The sequence below is a fragment of the Eretmochelys imbricata genome, chromosome 26, assembly GCF_965152235.1.
Source record: "Eretmochelys imbricata isolate rEreImb1 chromosome 26, rEreImb1.hap1, whole genome shotgun sequence".
Taxonomy (NCBI): domain Eukaryota; kingdom Metazoa; phylum Chordata; order Testudines; family Cheloniidae; genus Eretmochelys; species Eretmochelys imbricata.
Window position 1 is genome coordinate 6,048,420 of NC_135597.1, and position 18,637 is coordinate 6,067,056.

Sequence of the window (18,637 nt, forward strand, 5' to 3'; positions counted from 1 at the left end):
CCTGCTCTCCCCATTAGGTCGAATCAAATATTCGGAGCGAGTGTATGATGCATGTATGGATACATTTGACTGTCTTCCTCTCGCCGCCCTCCTAAACCAGCAGTTCCTGTGCGTCCATGGAGGACTGTCTCCAGAAATCACATGTCTAGATGACATTAGGAAAGTAAGTAATCTCACTCGTCATTCACACTGACATTTTTATTGGGCACTTGTATTACGAGGGTTCGATTTTTAGTTGCATACTCACACAACCCATCTCTGGTGGACATGAGTTATTGCTTCCTCTGGAATCTTGGATTGTTGAAGTTTGGTCTTAATAGGGCTTTCTTTGATCCCTTTACCGAAAGGGGTTGTCTGCAGTTTAAGCATCGGGTTCGATACCCTCCTGGGAGCCCAAGATCCAAGCAGGAAAAAATCAGCTTTTTTTCTTTCTGAGGTAAAGAAATTGAGTTCCAAGCAGTTCAGTGTGTGTGGGCCTTTTGGACACTATGTAAACAAGCCAAAGCCCTGTCTATTGCACGGACATTACACTCCTTAGTCCTTATTATGGAGCGTTCGGTGCACTGGTTAACAGCCTTTGCACCCCACAGGTGGCTGCTGCATATAAGTAGTTTGACGTTCTTTGTTGAAAAACAAGCTATGGACGTTTGATGTTCCTCCATTTTATCTGCTGTTTCTGATACTCCCCCATGTATCTTGAGACAGCATTATGGTCTGTAGTTCTGCAGCACAGCTCAAGCTACTTTGTGTTTGAGGGTAATGGATCACACACTTTTCTTCCTCTCTCCCACCTCATCCTTAGTTCTCTCACACAGCCAGAGCTGGTTGGTTGCAAGGGCCTGACAGATTGTCCCAAAGTTGGGCCTTCAGTCAGCAAAACTCCAGGCTAATTAAAGGCCTTTGGGTTGGTTACTATGACTTGGTTCCAACTCTTCTTCCTAAATTGCTACTTGGTAGCTTGTCACTGGTATACTTTGCATTTTTAAGTCTGCAGTATGTGTTTTGTTGTTGTATAGAATTTACTTTTTCTTCCACCATGTAACAAGTTAATAACATCCTTGATGCTGATGGCATTGAATTTCTGTAGACACTTTGAGTGTAGGCAACATTCTCTAGTGGTTAGACCAGGGAGCTTAGTCAGATAGTATATGCTGGTTCTCCCACAGCGAAGATCTCTTCTGAATGTTTTGAGGGAAAAGGGAAAGCAGGCAGGGGCAGAAAGCCAGGTAACTCATGAGCATCCAAGTGATGACCAGATGGCTGCCACTCAGACTTTGCTCCCCAGAAGATTGGAAAAAGGGAAGGGAGGAAGCTCAAATCTGTTGAGTAGACTCAGTAAGAGAGGTGTCCAAAGCTCTAATCCTAATTCATTCGAACTAGCCCATCTCCAGAGCTCTTCTGCTTAGGGGCATGTGCCCCTTCATTACAAAGCCACTTGACCTCCACAATTGTCCTCATTTTGTGTGCACCTTCCAGTTAGACAGGTTTAAAGAGCCTCCAGCCTTTGGTCCGATGTGTGACCTACTCTGGTCTGATCCATCAGAGGATTACGGCAATGAGAAGACGCTAGAGCATTTCACTCACAACACTGTTCGAGGCTGCTCCTATTTCTACAGGTAAGCAGAGTTTCAGTGGGGCTCAGATGAACTATGGCTTCTGACTTGCCCTGGGTAGTGTTTTAAAATCAAATGGAGAGAGGGATTGAAATCCAATTGTGGTGTTAAATGCCCCTACTTACCAAGTTCTTGGGTTGTCTGTGTTAGCACAGAAATACATGAACTTGCTTTAAAGCTGTTTTTCCCCGATGGGAAATCTACTTGGGTGGTACTTGACTCCCTGAAGCTGCCCCAGGATGCATCACTTGATGAAATCGCAAGTATCCAAGGTTGTAATGAGACTTCTGGTACCTGTTGTGGTGCTTTTGGAGAGCCTTTCAGGGGCCAGAAAGTATCAAGGGGATTTCAGAAGGAAAGAAATAATTTTAAAAAATAATTTTTTGTACTTGGCTCCTTGCAACCTGGCTGGTTGGGATTTAGCATAGGAATCCAGACTGACTACTGTTTCCAATGTGTTTTGTGATGAATCTTTAAAAGATGGCACTGTACATGGTTGTGGCCTTATTTCAGAGGCGCTGAGTGGTTGCAGCTTTCATTGGCTTTGAAGGATGTGACTACACTGCTGCTGGGAGTGAGTCTCCCAACCTGGGTAGACAGACTTGTGACTGCAGGGCTCTAGCTAGCATGCTACGAATAGCATTGGGAACGTTGCTGCACTGGCTGAGGCTTGCTCTAGCCACCTAAGCGCGAAGCCAGAGGATCAGGTGGATCCGAGCTCGGCGGCTAGTGCAAGCCTCCACTGGTGTACTAACATCCACGCTGCTCTTTTTAGCACACTAGCTTGAGCCATGCAAGCATCAGTCTGCCAGCCAGGCTGGGGGCTTGCTCCCAGCTGTAGGGTAGACCTATGCAAAGATGCTGAGTACGTCTGAAATCAGCCCACAACTATGTGCAGTGCTTTCATTTAAAGATTTAATTCCAAAGCTCATGAGACCATTAATGCTCTTTGTTCTCATTTCTCCTGCATCCCTAGAGGAGGGAGGATTTTTGTCTTTGCTACCTACTAATGTATTTAAAACTCTTCTTTTCAGTTACCCTGCCGTTTGTGAATTTTTGCAAAACAATAGTTTGTTATCTGTAATCCGAGCTCATGAAGCCCAGGATGCCGGGTAAGTGCTGCAGTGCTAGGACTGTGCAAGAATGGGTTTTCTTGATTTTTTTTTTTCCCTACCCTTAGCCAGACCAGAATGCTAACACCATGCCCTGCCTTCTAGGTACCGAATGTACAGGAAGAGCCAGACAACAGGCTTTCCATCGCTAATCACAATCTTCTCTGCACCAAACTACCTAGATGTGTATAACAACAAGGGTAAGGCTGGCAAGGCCACATCTCTGCAGTTGTTTTGGATGCCAGTGCTGTTTTAATATTAACCCTTAGGAAACCCCTCTCCAACTTCCTCCTTCTGTTTTGTTGGCAGTAGCCCCAGCTCACTCCATCCTTCTCATTTGAATGAAGCCTCTTCCACTTCCCTAGGTGCGCGCACAGCCTGTGAGCCAGAACATGCTAGTCACTGAGCCCAACTGCATCGTGCTAGCTGCTGTGTGCTGCTACCCCTCTTCTACCAGCCTGGCCTGACCTGCTGATATGATTCTACTCCCACTCATCTGGTTCTCAGCTTTCAGGGGGAGGTGGGTGTCTGGGAAGTGACAGCTGGGGAAGGAGGTGGGACAGCTCAAAACAGGCTCCTCAAGATCCCTGAAGTTAGTATTACCTTTTATCTGCCACAGTGGTCTGATGGAAGCCTAAGAAAACATCTCCTCTTCAATGTGATGTGTGCCTGGGGTAAGCTAGGGTTGAATCCAAAAGAGCTTCATTAAGTGTCATTTTGACAAAAGCCTGTAAACTCATAGTGAAGGTTGCCACTCTGTGAATGACTTGACCCTATCCCAACCCATGTGTTGAAGTACCAGTGCACAAAGGAATAAAGAAACCATGGAGTTAGTAGCTTTGGATCTGAATTTCTTTCCTTTAATCAGTTGAACTTAGATACTTCAGCATCACATTATTTTCCTTTTTTGGGTGATGGCACTGAATGAGAAGTAGCTCTGCTATTAGCATTGCAGCTGCATTCAAATTGGCAGCAGATTGTTGTCATTGCTAACTGAAGTCACGCACTGTTTCGTTGACATCATCAGGTCAGTGGGTCCACAGGACACACTATAGCTAGAAGCGTTTGACACATGTAAACATGAAGGAGAAGGAGGAAGAAAATTGTTCAGAATAGTCCGTGGTGGTTAGAAATACAAATAATGGGATGAAAATGAGCAAAGGTAAAATTTAGGCTGAGAGCAGGAACTCTTTCCTAAGAGCCTGATCTGTAGGGCAGAGGAATAGTCTTGAAGAGGAGTTGGTGGCAATCACTTAGTTACTCTGGACACAGACCAAGTGTATGCTTCAGAGGGAGCAATCTTAAACTGCTTGGTCAAGAGTGCTTAATAGGCCTTCACCTCTGATTCTGGTATCTGTGGGAGTGTCAGCTTGTACCATGTCATCAGGGGCCCTTAAATGAATACTGACATGCATTGGGAAAAGGAGGATTGCTGTGAAATTAGAACCACACTGAGGACTAAAAGCAGTTGTGAATCTTGTTTCTAAAACTAAAAGCTAAAGCATTTTTCTTAGTCTAAACTAGACTAAGTAGCAAACTTAAGCAAGAGCCCTTCTTTCCCACTCTGACTTTAACTGGCTTTAATTGGTTATTAAAGCGTCCCCCTCTAAGATGGCAAGTTTGCATGCTGTTATAACTAAACTGTCCAGTTATAAGCCCTGGGGGAATGACATACATGCTGGTAATGGTGACTGTGCCACTGTAACATGCAGTTGCTGTCCATGTTCATAAACTGTAACCCCTCTGATATTAAATAAGAAGTGAGGGAAACTTTCCGCCTATCTTTCTAACCTTTACTTAGGATCCAAGAGTTTCTAGTTCACGGTTTTTTTGAGGTGACCGTTTTGAGGCTTCTGAGCAGAGTGTACTTTTTCTTTAGAGTCTCATTATATTGTCCTGGGGAGCTATATGGAAGATGAGCTATTGTGAAATGTCTAAAACTTCATGCCCTGTAGTCGTCGATAAACTGAAAATACCACTTAAGCCTCTTAATTCTAGATAAGTAGTAGTTTGGTGCTGCGCAAATGGAACTGGTTGTCATTGTTTGATCACTAACGCTCAGTGCTAGAGGGAGACCGTCTTTGCGCCTCAGAGCTCACAGTGCCTGCATACACACACTCCCTCCCTCTCCTTTTCTAGCTGCTGTGCTGAAATATGAAAACAATGTCATGAACATCAGACAGTTCAACTGTTCTCCACACCCCTACTGGCTTCCAAACTTCATGGATGTCTTCACATGGTCTTTACCTTTTGTAGGGGAAAAGGGTAAGAAAAATAAAGCATTCAGATTTCTGTTTGGCCTAAACAGTGACAGATCATAGCACTGTATGTGATAAAAGCCTCCTGAGGGTAACTAAATATCTGTAAATATCAAATCAAGGGATTATCTCGGAAGTTTTTAATATGTGGTGCAGCTTGGCAGTGTAAAATGGTATGGATAAGTAGTTCAGACTTATCATGACCTATTGTACATTAGTAGAACTCTGATTGCTAAAGTTCGTCAGATTTTAAATTTCTTTGGGGAAAAAAGTCTGCTTTGCCATTACCAAGAAGTTAAATAAAATGGTCCCTGTTTCACAGTATTTTTGTACTGATGAACCAGCCCTGATTAGGTAATTCCCCCAACTGTGCTGACATCTTCCATGGTACACAAAGAAAGAGGTAAATACGATGTAGATGTGTGGTCCATCAGAAAGAGCATTCACCACAATCAGGGAGAGGCTTTGATTTCAGCTTTAATAAGGTATGGCTGCCTAAAAAAACAGATTGTGCCAAAATTCCAGCTTCTTCATAAAGGAGCGCTGCTCTCTCCCAAACAGTCTAGATTCTCTTTCAGGGCTTTAGGTTTTGGGGATAGCTTAAAGGTCTAAAATGTTGACTCTGGAACTAAAGATTGAAATTCCAGAAGAGCCGACATTCCCTGAAACAGATGGAGTATTATGCAGTTTTTATGGGGTAGGGGGAGATAAGGGGGAATGGGAAGGGCTCTTAACTGAGACCCAATCTCTTCTGCATGAACACTGTGGATACCACACTCCCTGACCAGTTCCCATGCAGTTGTGCAGCATTCTGTGCAATGCTCAGATTGCGCCCACCTCTATGACGGAGGATCTCAAGTATCTAATCAAATGTATTTTGGGATCCTCTGCAATGAAAGATGCTGCAGAATGTAGCTATAAAATATCTTTGGGCTCCCTCTTCAAATGTATAAATGACTGATCTCATTGGTTCAATCCAGCTCACCATCTCAGATACCCTCCCCCCTTGAGCAGTGTGAGCGTCAGCCCCCTCTAATCTTCCTACCGATTTGTCACTACTTCTTGCAGTCACAGAGATGCTGGTCAACATCCTCAACATATGCTCTGATGATGAGTTGATTTCAGATGGTGATGAAACTTTGGAAGGTAACAACCTTTATTACAAGTTGGGCTGATAACAGTGGTGAGGGAATGGTTTAAAGCTAAGCTAAGAGATTGGCATCCACTTTAGAACTAGAAACAAAACTGTCCCTTTGCGATCTAGTGACAGTGAAGTGCATAGGGTTGTACTTATTTGTGGCAATGCACTCCTCGCTAGATAATCTGAAGAATGATTTCCTGGCATTACGAGGTCATGGGATTATTCCCCATTTTATTTTTTCTGACTCAAACGTTATTACCCAATCTACTGCTGCAGACATTCTTCCCGCTGCTACTCTGCCCCTCTAGATCTAAACTTTAACACTCAAGCACTGGGCCAATTTGTCCTTCCTTTTCATACTAGCTCCAGAAATAGCAGCCAATTATTTGGTCCTGATTAGTGATTTTTGAAGTGATGATGTGTGAAGAAAGCTGAATGCAGGTGGAGTAATACATAAATTTTGATAAATGGAAAAGTACTGAGAGAAAATAAAGTAAATGTGGCATGGAAGTAGTAGGGAGGTATAATGTAACAAGGTGCCACTTCTATCAACAGGTGGAGACTTTAACCCGCTTCTCCCATTGAATTTCATTTTTGATTTTTTTCCCCCTCCCTCCCATGAAAATTAAATTTGTTTCTTCTATCTCTGTCTTCATCTCCTTGTTTCTTGGTGTCTCCTCTCCCTGAAGATCACTACATTTCAAGCTATCAGAAAGGTACCCAGCTAGAATTTGCTGCAAGCTTAATTCTCACTGCCTGTGTCACCAGATTCCTTGGAGTGGATTTGAATAGCTGACTAGTTGGGGAGGCTCTCCGTCCTCCTTTCAGTTTTAACATAAGCGCCGTGTGTTTTTTAACCCTGCTATGTTCCTCTAGGAACTTGAGAGTTGGGGTCACATTTCTATTTGGCTTCCAAATGCAGCCACCTTGTGCATGGCTGAACCATTGGTGCATGTTCAATCTCCAGTTTGGCTTGTACTGTTCTAATGTTTGATAGTGCCATTTGAAGAGTCTTAGCTGAGAGGAGATGTATCTATCCTATTTTATCATCAATCACCTTCCATGTTTTTCTCCCAGCATACATAGTAAAAGGGGAGTACACCTACCTCACTGTATGTTTGAGTGAGAGTCAAAGCAGAGTTGCAAGGCAGTGTGTGTTTATGCCAGAGGTGATGCTTGTGTGACCACTCTCCATTCTACAAGCACAGCCCAGCATTCCAAGGTATTCATCAGCGGTCAGGTTTGTCTGTGTTCTGCCTTACCAAACTGTCTACATGGCTGAGTCATTTGTGTTACATTCTGTGTAACGTGATCTGACCTGTCGAGTAAAGATCTGCTGCTTCCCGCAAGAACTGTGAGATCCATTCTTCTGGTGGTTCTGCTCTTTCCTTAGACCTTTATTCTGTGTCATTTTGTCAGTGTCACCATTCTCATTTCCATTCCTACTCCCTCCCAAGAGATTGTTTTCTAGAGAACATAGCTGTAAATTTGTAATCCATGATTTCTCTTTCCTAGAGCCAGACAGATGCCGCATACTGACATTACCTGTGGCTTTAAAAGGGGGGCAGAAAATCCTTACACAATTTTTTTTCTTTCAAAGCAGGCACGACCGTCCGTAAGGAGATCATCAGGAATAAGATCAGAGCCATTGGGAAGATGGCGCGTGTTTTTTCAGTTCTCCGGTAAGAAGGCAACTTGGGAGTATCTTGTGTGTGAGCTTAAAGTGCAATCTGGGTAGTGGGGGGTTGCTCCTCTGTCTGACCCGTATGAGTGAAGGTGGTAGTATGCAGGCAGGAATCTAGCTGAGAGAGACTGCAAAACTATATCAAAATGGGGTGTCTGGGTTTGGGGAAATTGCTCCCATCTATCCGTAGTCTGGTGCTGCAAAGCTGATGGTCAGTCCTGTTCTTCGGGGACTACAAAAACCTCCATCCCATCAAAGCTAGCATCCTCATCAACAGAAAAGATTAGACCTGTAGTGGGGATCCCTCCAGATCAGAGGTGCATTTCATTTAAATAAGGAAGTATTGGTTGAAGTTGCCATTGGCTTTGCTGCACGTCGTCCTGGTAAATAGAGCACCTGAGCCTGCAAGGTTGTATTAAACTTCCTGGTGGAAAAAGACATCAAATGGAAGCTGTTTGGATCACCTTCGGCAGTTTACTGCCAAGATGGTACAGACCTAGGCTTGAGGGTTACCCAAAGGTAAGTACGTAGCATTCCCCTAGGAGGGAAGGAATATTTTAGTGAGCATGCCGCTGGCTGTAACCCTCTTGCCTAAATGCTGGTTCTGATAAGAGTAATCCATCCTTCTGCATCCTTTTTTTTTTCCAGAGAGGAGAGTGAGAGCGTGCTGACTCTCAAGGGCCTGACTCCCACAGGTACACTGCCCCTGGGAGTCCTCTCAGGGGGAAAGCAGACTCTACAGACTGGTGAGTACATGTGAAATAACCCTTTCAGTGAGCTCCATGCACAGTGTATCTCATGCTCCAGTGTTACACGTGTACATAGGTGCTTCTCGACGTGTGGCTTGGGACATGCGAGGGAGCCACCAGCACTTGTTTGGAGGAGTCAAGATTCTCTATTTGCCATATCTGGTGTTCTGCTGAAGCAGAGCTAGCACGGAAATATCTGGCCTTCGGGTGCCACCATAAACCATTGGGCCAGTTCCTACAGTTCCTCTCCTGCAGCACCATGGGAATGGGGGCAAAGGATTCTCGGGAGGACCATTGTGTGGGGTCATAGGAGGGAACGGTTGAGAACTCCTGGTATGTAGTGATACAAACTGGGTGGGAGGTCTTTACTAAAATACTAGTATAATCTCGTGGTCAAAGGGTTGTCCCCCCGCTCTTAACATTGCCTCCAGGCATTCTCTGCTTCAGCTACTCTGCTGCTGCTGTGTAACAATGTACCTGAATAGTACGATAAATGAGTCTGCTTTTTAGGTTTTTTTTGTCAAAATAAATCCCTTTGTTTTCAACCCTAATATTATGATTCCAGGAGGGGGGGAACTTATATTTTTACTTTGAAATAGGTTAGTTCTCTCAAGTATGTTTTTGAAGTTCAAACTTGGCAATCCCAGTGACTTGGTCCATTGGGTTTGAGTAGCTTTCCTGTATGCTTGTTACTTTCTCTGTATTTTTGGCAAGTACGCTTGTTGCTCCCCACCTGGGCTTCCCACCAATCAGTCTCAAATTATATTAACGTTCTGAGAGTAGCACTGATCAAACCTCACATAAGTAGTGTGTTTCAGGCCACAGGGGGTGGAGATTGGCTGGTGGTCAGGGAATGAGTTATTATCGTAACGTGTGTCCCCCAGAGGGAATCCCGTAATCTAGTGTTTTAATCCTTTCCTGCTGCCAGATCTTCAGTACTGGATATAATCGGCCTGCTTTCCTTTCCAGTGAGCATTGGGTGATTTCCTGATGGCTCAGAAAGAGATGTGTTCTGGGACTGTGTCTCTTTGATTAAATATTTTATGGGTGCTTGAGAGGAGACTTGCTATTGGGTTTAGAGGATGTAGCATCTTCCCAAGCTTTGTAGGTTTTCTTTGTCCAAGGAGATGTGCGAGTTTACTTTATGCTCTGTCCAAGGTGATTTCTGCCACACTGATTAAGCTACAGGCATGAGAATAGAAAGTCAGTAGGTGAGAGAGCAGGTGTTCACCTTGAAAGTGTTCTGATGACCTTGGGATACAAAAGACTAGAGCTGGACTTAGTCATGTAGCATTGTTTTATGCAGCTCTAGTTTGAAGGATGATGCATGTTATAGACCGGAGAGATGCAAACAAGCTTAGGACACAGACTTCTGTCTATTGCTTTTTTAGGTTATTCCTCTCCCCAGAACGCCCACCTCCTCAGAGGTGAGGTGCAATGCAGACATGTCCCAAAGTTTCTGAAGAGCTACGCTTTGACCTGAAGTGAAGGATTTTAGCTTTACACAGCTTCATAGTGAGCTTTGTGGTTTGATCATAATAGTGAGAGAGATGGCAGATCAATTAGATAATTCCTGCTGCTCTTACCCTGTTCTCCCTCCTCCTCGTTCAGTCTCTGTTGACTTCCCCTCTTCCGTATGAAGTCTGAGCTTCTCACCTTCAAGGCAATCATAACTCCACTGCTACCTGCATCTCCATGCTCAGCTCTTAAGCACCATCCTGCTTCTCATGCCCTCCCCAAGCCTCTCTCCTGGTCATTCCTTGTCCTTCTTGTCCACTCCTAACTTCATGCTGCCTTCCATGCTACCCATATGCTTGGAACATGCACCAAATGCCCTCCTTCAAAAACCACTCTAGAAACTCCCCTGTTCTGTCATGCATTCCACAGATAATGTCCACACTGAGTTGTGAGCATTCAGTGTTGTATTGGGTCATCTTGTGCCCTCATTGTGAGGGCGGGGGGGCTGGGAGTTGGTTTGCTCCCCTTCTCACCGTCTCTGCGCCATTTACAGATCTTTAATGACATGAGATTAACAAGAGTCAACTAAAGATGCTCAACCCAGAGCTACAATGTTAACGCACAACGCTATCCCTTCCTCACCCTCTGTCTGGAAGCCTGAACACGTGACCTGTGCATTATGCCACAAGGATTTAACAATCTCAGGCACTCTCAAGCCTAAAGGGGAAATAGATTCCAGTCAAGGTCCCTCCATTGAGAATGCCCTGCTACCAGGTGTTCTGACAGGGGTTAAGCGCACAAGCACGTTGACAATCACAGCCGTTCCGGGGGCGGAGGGAGACATGACATTGCTGAAACCTTATGGTGTCCTGTTGCTTAGTAACCCTTTTTGTGGGAGGAGTTGAAGCCAAGTAGGTTTGAAATATCTGCCTGTGCTGCGTTCTACTTCAAGACATCAGGAGCCGAACAGCCTAGTTACTGTGCTACTCAGCACTCCGCTGCCAGAAAAGGAGCCAACCCCCTTTCCTTCCCCTCCTGTCCAAGTGCCAGCCTGTTGGTTAAGGTCAGCTGCTTCTTTAAATGACAAGGGCACTTCTGCCACAGGTAGGTTTGTGCACTGCAATCTCCAGGAGGCAGTGAGTTCCATCCATGGAAGTCTCCTTCCCAGAGCATCACTAAGCTGAAGGCAATAGCTGGTGCCCATTAAATGTGGCATTCTTCAGTTCGGGAGGTACCAGCCCCATGGCTGTCATGGGACACACATGCACCTGGCCCAGGGGGTGCTGAAAGGCCAGCCCTGTTAGTTGCTTTGTTAATTTTTTTGGACTCAGCAGTTTGACATGGATGGTGAACTTCGTGCCACTAAGAGGAAGGAGGCTCCCAAACAGCCTGAAGCTTGAATCCTCAGCTGAAAATCCCAGCTGAGTGAAATCCCCTTCCAGTCCTTCTGTCTCTAGTTCCTGTCAGTCCTTCTCTGCCAGCTGATCTTCATCACGATCCTTACTGGGGCGGGGAAGGTTGTGGGTCTCTAATGGCAGCAGTAATGTTAGTTCACTCACTCTTTTCTGTCTTCATTTTTGCATGCCACTGTTCCTCCTGTCTTACAGCCACAGTAGAAGCGGTAGAGGCACGGGAAGGTATGGCTAGAATCCTGCGAGAGACTCAATCATGTTTGTCTGCTAATTTTAAGGAGCTTTATCAGCAGTATGAAAGCTTTTTACTCTTGCATCACCAAAAAGGGGGGAGGATTGGCCCCTTCTGGGGAAATAAATAACATATTGGGCTACCTCAGATCTGTCTCAGCCTTGGTGTCCCAGAGATGAGTTGGAATGCTTAATTTCATGAGACCAGGCTTCTGGGACTGCTGTATTTCTGAAGCAGGATCCCAGACTGAGAATTCGGGTGTCTCATCAAGGTCCTAGTGTTGATTCCTGAAACTTCATCACTGGATGGTTTGTTGCTCAGCTCGGGCCTTTGACAATATGTTTCTGAAGGCTGCAAGAACAGTTGACCAAAACAATATAGGAAATATTTGGTTGTATTTATTGCTATCGTGGCTCCTTGGGATCTGATCTCAGCCTTTCCCTAACCTTCGGGTGGAGTGAACACAGTGTGGAGAGGCAGTATCCTCTCTGCAGTTAAAGTAGTAATACCAGAGTAATGAAATTACTGCTTTGGAAACTTACATTCTCCTTCGCAATTTTATCGGATTTACATTGGGTAAAACCGCACTATTTGGAGATTACAATATCCGAAAGAATTTAATCTTTAAAAACACTTGGAGCAAAACCTTTTACTTAAATCTATTGTAAAGCAAACCAGCTAAATGCTTTGTGTAGGGCAGTCCCTGCAAGGAACTTGAATTACTGCAAGGTTGAGTAGAAACAAAGACATACGCATCTGCAGTGGGGCTCTGTCCCATGTGTTTAGCTCCTGGTCATGCAAGATAAAATGCTTCCTTTCCGATCCAAGGATTAGCTCTTTCTCCTCTTTGTGGTGTTGCAGTGCGTGGTTTTTGTGTTGAAGTAAAACACCCTTTGTTGATTTGTCCTCACTATTTTTTTTAGTATTACGTTTTTCAGCTTTGAAAGTGTGCTGCTATTTCACTGCATTAACTCTTCAGAACACAGGGCACATGTCTGGCCTGCAAGTTGCCCCCGCTAAACAGTATCGCAAGGGAAGTCATAAGTGAAAACCATGCAAATGAGCACTGGCTTTATTTGTGCTGCTGAGTAAATTGAACTGGGCCCTAGAAATCAGTTTAGTGAAAGGTAATGCAACTCTACATGTCACCAATAGAACTCTGCCAAGTGCATGAGACAATAACAGAATCATACAGAGATCTGCTACTTACTTTTTCTTAACCAGACATGTGCTCTGTAGCCACGACTCTCGGTTCTGTAGTATGGTGTGTGCTGATAGGCTGTTCCTTGGTATGCTGTTGCACAGACTGACGCTCTTCTTTCCCCTCCTTGCTCTAGCCATCCGTGGATTTTCACCGCAGCACAAGATCCGCAGCTTCGAAGAAGCCAGAGGGTTGGACCGCATTAACGAACGCATGCCGCCGCGCAAAGATTCAGTGCACCCAGACGGGCCGGTGAACTTGGTAACCTCAACAAACTCTGCGGAAAAGAACGGCACAGGGAAGAAAGCTTAGTAATGGTTCTAATGCCCAATCTGCACCACTAAAGGATCCAAAACTTAATGAATTTTATTTATTTATTATTGGGGTGGGATAGGGATGGGGAGAAATAAACTTAACCTGGAGGCACGTTCATAATCCAGTTTGCATCCATTCTGTAAGAAAGGTGACCATTTTGTAATTTTTTAATTTATGTTCAGTATATAAAAAGTCCATCTTTTTTAATTTAGAAACCAATCTAATTGCTAGTGCATATATGAAGTGTTGTGCTGTACAGCTGACCTCTCCCACACAGAAGGGGATCCTCTGAGGATTAAAAAAAAAAAAACCCACACAGAGTCCCAAGCAACTTTGACTTTGGTACAGTTTTAAATTAGCCTGTGCTTTCAAAAGCAGCAACTTTCATTTTAAAACATGTTTTCACAACTGTCTTCACTGAGTTTGCTGTTGTTTTCTTCAACTTTTGTTGTCTAGCTGCATCCGCTGCTTTAGCAATTGATTTTGTGGAAGATGGCATGCTGCGTGGTGCGACTGGCTCAGACCCATCCTTCACTTTTTGGAAGAATTTTTATCCTAGGTGATGTTAAAGTGGATAGTTCAGATTCCAGCTGGGGTGTTGCATTATCTCTTGGGGATAAGGGTACAAATTTTCCAGTTCTAGCATATTTTTTTCAGGATTCCAATAGAACAAAAAACTTGTTAGTATGACCTGGAAGGTGGGCATGGGAAAGCATCCCCTCTAGTCACCATTCTTTCTAAAGCTTCTGGTTTTCAGACTCTGTGAAGCAAACCATTTGCATCGTTCCATCAATACAGACAACACTTGAAGTGCATCTAAATGTTCTTTACAGAACACCATGCATTTTGATTTACAGTCCATTGAAACAGGAGTAGGTCAGTGCACACTAGGGAGCATTTAGTGCACAACAGCAAGATCCATGTAGCCAGTTAATGCACTAGGATTTACACCCTAGCTTGCCGTGCACTGTGTCTTGACAAGCCCTTGGTGTTGGTGTTGCCACAGGCAGTAACAACCAGGACAGACAGACCGACCCCACACCCACCCACCATAAGGGATTAGGCGAGCAAGAACCTAGTGGCCAGTGGAGGTATGGAAGATGTATGCTGTATGGAAGATGGTGAGCCATCCAGGGAACATCAGTGACTCCATCTGAAAGAGGGAGTAATTTACCTGGCCACAGATAAGTGGATAGATGGCATGGGGAAGGATTGGTGATGTATATTGATCATTGCCCACTTCCCCTAAATATCTGTGCTGTTGAATGGTCAGTGCAGAGAGGGACTTGTGAAACACGTACGTTCTTGGAAACCTCTGTGTCCTTTGGTTGTACTGCGGAGGATAATTTTTAGAGAAGAAAAGTGGCTTGAAGAACTCAGTGGATCTGGGCTAGAGATTCTTGAAGGCAGTTTGTATAGTATATCTCTTAGTGAGTTGGGGGAAAGGAGATCTCTTTCGGGGATGGTGGGTTTCTACTATAAATGCACCAGTGGGGATGCCAAAAGATGGCCACTATACACTGTAAAGTGTTTTGAAGTTGGAATCTAAATAAGCAAAGTACCCAGTTTGGTTCATTTACTTATTCAGACTTTGACTGAATCCAGTTTTGAAACCGACTTTGAAAAATCCAAACCTGGTTGCTTATTTTTACAAAATGCAAACTCCTCATTTCCTGCCTTTCCCTTATTGGTCATTTTAGCTAAATCCCCTCCTCCTTATTCTATTGCAAAGCAGCATCACTCAAATGCTAGTCCCTGGCTGCTTTTCACTCGCCTTCCCACTTGAACAAATGTATGACATCTTGTGCCACCAAGCAGATGAGGCAGATGAGCAGGGTTAAACTCTACCCTCTAGCTGATCCACGCACCCTGTTCTCTGTTTTGTCTTGAAGTCCCTTGATGTTACTATCTTTCCTTCATGCTGTGGGCATAGTCGTTGATTCTCAGTCCCAGAGGAAGGCAGCTGCCTTACAGGAATCTTTTAAATTGTCACTTCTAATGATATGTCACAAACTTAATTTCATACCAGTTATTTAGGACACTGCATCTGAGCAGATGGGGGTTTTAGCGATGGACTCTTACAGTCACGTGTCACCATTTTTTTTACATGACTGCCGCTTTGTGAAAGTGAGTGTTTTTGGAAGGCTTGTCTGTTTCTTACTCCATGTGGGGCAAGGGGTCCCTTTCGATATCCCTTTTCTTTCTATGGCATCTGTTCCAAAGCAGGAATAGACCTAAACATTACATCTTCCTTTTAAAAGATGGATGGTAGTGCAGTATGCTGCCCTACACGCTCTGACCTGGCTGAGATCTTCTCTGAGCAGCATCTCTGGTTCAAGAGCCATGTGGCAGGCACCAGAAGGAGATGAATCTGTCCCTCCTTAGGGGTTAGTGAATAACGGGGGGCAGATGTTTGACTAGGTGGGATCCCTCCTGTACATAGTAATGGTGGGAGGAGAAGACACTGCCAAGGTATCCTCTGCTCATCACGCTTTGGAAGCTTAACACTGACCGTTGTTTCTGCGCCAGTTACAACGGAAGCTTTGCTCGTGGGCTCTGGGCTGCTGGTGTTGGCTTTCTTGAAAAGAAAAGGTGTTTGTTCATGAAACGCTGTCCTGTTCTGTGCTTTTTTTAAAAGCAGGTCGCACTTCAGCCCTACCAGCTTCTACTGTAACCCTCTTTGCCCTTACTCCTCAAAGAAAAAGATCAGTTTCTGTTTCAAACCTGGAGGCTCACCATAGCATTGCTTAAGTGGTGTTTGCAAAGCATGGAGCTTCGAAACCATAGTTACTGGAGCTGTGTGCTTGCCGCAATTATCCATCCTCAAATAATCGGGGGACATAACTGGGGGTGACAGCTGGCTTCCTAAATTCTGATTGGCTTGTGACTTAGCAATACGTTGAGCCAGAGGGGGCTTGTTTTTAAGCTTGTTAATTGTTGGGTGTTCCTTAAACAGGAGTCCCGAGTCCTCTGCTAATTGTCAGTCAATGAGGCTGTCTCCGATGGGGAGGAGCCCAGCTCTCACATTAGTCACAATCAGTTTGAATGAGCAGTACTGAGCGGCTCTGACAGCAGTCACTAGCCCAGCATGTTGTGGGCGGAAGGAGCTCTCTGGGTGACTCATGGCTTCCCCATGCAGGAGCTATCCGGTCTTTCCCCTCCTTATTCGATCAAGCTGAGAGCTGCTGGAAACGTATTCCATATCCCACACAAGCCCATGCAGATAGGATGCTGTCAGGCGAAGAACAGCCTCCCGTTGCTATGGGAACAGTGCCAGGGTCTGTGTTTCTTCAGCACAGTATGCAGTGTTCTTAATGGGGCGAGGGGGTGAGCAGCAGCGCAGATTGGGGAGAGTGGGTGTTAATTACCCCTTAATTGATGTTCATCTTGTAACCTTCCCTGTCCTGGCTTTTCCTGTTTAATTCAGAGGTTAACTAGCTCCTGTTGCGCCGAGTGGTGCTGTAAGTGGGTAGCCATCTGTGAGCAGTGGTGATCGTGCATTGACAGTCGGGGAAGAGTGTACCATCACCAGCTGTGGTTGTCTTGGGCATGTTGAGATTCCACCTGCAATCAGAGCCAGGAGTGGCCAGGATTTTTGCTTTTAAAATGTAAACAGTATGTGAACCAACCTTCAGTGCTAAGCATTTAAACCTTGCAGTCCCCTTCACTTCTGTTCTTTGTGTCCCAAGGAAGGAGGGGGAGAGATACCTCGAAGCTGGGCAGCTGTGGAAAGAAAGCAGAGCTCATTCCCAGCAAAGCATCATCCCACAACCACAGCCTTTGGTGTGAGAGGGGCTCCTGTCCTTCTGCATTGTAACAGACGAGTGCAAAGAACTGTGGCCTTCAAAGCCATGTCTGAGAGAGGGAGGTGCTTAAATATTTCCCCTGCTCCCAGTGCAAAAGTATTGCAGAGACATGAAGTAGTTTCTCCTCTTCCAGCTTCCCATCCCATCTCCCAGAAACCCAGCGCTGGTTCTGCCTTGGAACTATGCATGTCTAAAGAGGCCTCATCTCAGAGCTCCATTCCGTCCTCTGTTTCCATCCCCTCTTGCCAGCCAGCTGCAGAAGCTTGACAAATGAGACTTTGCAAAAAAATAAAATAAAATAAATAATAATAAAAAAAAACACAAAAGCCAAGGAGTACAATCAGTCCATGGAACTCCAGACTATTAAGGGCAGTGCACTCCTTTCTCCACAAGGCTGTCCCTAGCAGCCTGTCTTATTTTTGCATGTTATAGCAAGGTGCATGTAACAAGGAGGGAGTCAGCAATGGGATATTTTAGCATTGGGAACAAAGGTGCATTCACCTTGTTTTGGGAGAACCTTTTACTGTGATGCCATCCCGCACACCTATTTTTAAGGGCCTTTCTTGGCACACCACCACACTCGGGTAAATCTTACCTAGCTAGATTCTTGTAATGGAACAGCTCGGAGGCGGTCAAGCCCCTAAGAACATGTGTTGGATATGGTGATGATAACTTAGGTTCTCGCCGCTGAAGGAGCATATGCCCGTTGCCTGGAGACTGCCTCCTTTTTTCTTGCTTTTTTTAGTTATGTTTAAAGAAAAATGGTGAAAAATGTTATTTATTGGCAGAAATTATTTAATATAATTTCTCTTTTTTGTGAACAAGGAATGAATTTGTTAGAACTGTCTTAATGTAAATTGGAAGTCATCTTTAAAAAAAAAAGTTAAAAATTAAATGACAGTCATTTGGCTCTGGAGTCTTTATTTAAATCCAACTCACTGTGGTGCGTCTGAGGATCATAAGAACAAGAACATAAGAATGGCCATACTGGGTCAGACCAAAGGTCCATCAAGCCCAGTATCCTGTCTTCTGACAGTGGCCAATGCCAGGTGCCCTAGAGGGAGTGAACCTAACAGGTAATAATCAAGTGATCTCTCTCTTCTGCCATCCATCTCCATCCTCTGACAAACAGAGGCTAGGAACACCATTCCTTACCCATCCTGGCTAATAGCCATTAATGGACTTAATTTCCACGAATTGATCCAGTTCTCTTTTAAACCCTGTTACAGTCCTAGGCTTCACAACCTCCTCAGGCAAGGAGTTTCACAGGTTGACTGTGTGCTGAGTGAAGAAGAACTTCCTTTTATTTGTTTTAAACCTGCTGCCATTAATTTCATTTGGTGGCCCCTAGTTCTTATATTATGGGAACAAGTATATAACTTTTCCTTATTCACTTTCTCCACACCACTCATGATTTTATATACCTCTATCATATCCCCCTAGTCTCCTCTTTTCCAAGCTGAAAAGTCCTAGCCTCTTTAATCTCTCCTCATATGGGACCTGTTCCAAACCCCTAATTCAGGGGCTGGTAAACTTTTTGGCCCGAGGGCCGCATCGGGTTTCAGAAATTGTATGGAGGGCCGGTTAGGGGAGGCTGTGTCTCCCCAAACAGCCAGGTATGGCCCAGCCCTCACCCCCTATCTGTCCCCTCCTGTT

The 18,637-nt window shown here is 44.8% G+C and overlaps 1 protein-coding gene across 3 annotated transcripts in view; it reads left to right on the plus strand.

Moving 5' to 3' along the window:
* Positions 1-17,885, plus strand: part of PPP3CC (protein phosphatase 3 catalytic subunit gamma) — a 53,360-nt gene extending 35,475 nt beyond the window's left edge. Inside the window, exons 5-15 of one of the 3 annotated variants that reach the window (XM_077805989.1) lie at positions 18-163; positions 1,477-1,616; positions 2,648-2,725; positions 2,831-2,925; positions 4,865-4,990; positions 6,052-6,129; positions 6,814-6,840; positions 7,725-7,806; positions 8,457-8,554; positions 11,623-11,652; positions 12,997-17,885. In XM_077805989.1, the coding sequence (XP_077662115.1) occupies positions 18-163; positions 1,477-1,616; positions 2,648-2,725; positions 2,831-2,925; positions 4,865-4,990; positions 6,052-6,129; positions 6,814-6,840; positions 7,725-7,806; positions 8,457-8,554; positions 11,623-11,652; positions 12,997-13,172 (1,076 nt within the window). In that variant the 3' untranslated portion in view covers positions 13,173-17,885. The remainder of the gene's footprint in view (positions 1-17; positions 164-1,476; positions 1,617-2,647; positions 2,726-2,830; positions 2,926-4,864; positions 4,991-6,051; positions 6,130-6,813; positions 6,841-7,724; positions 7,807-8,456; positions 8,555-11,622; positions 11,653-12,996) is intronic. The other 2 variants (XM_077805990.1, XM_077805992.1) reach the window with 2 other exon arrangements.
* The last annotated feature ends 752 nt before the right edge of the window (positions 17,886-18,637 follow it).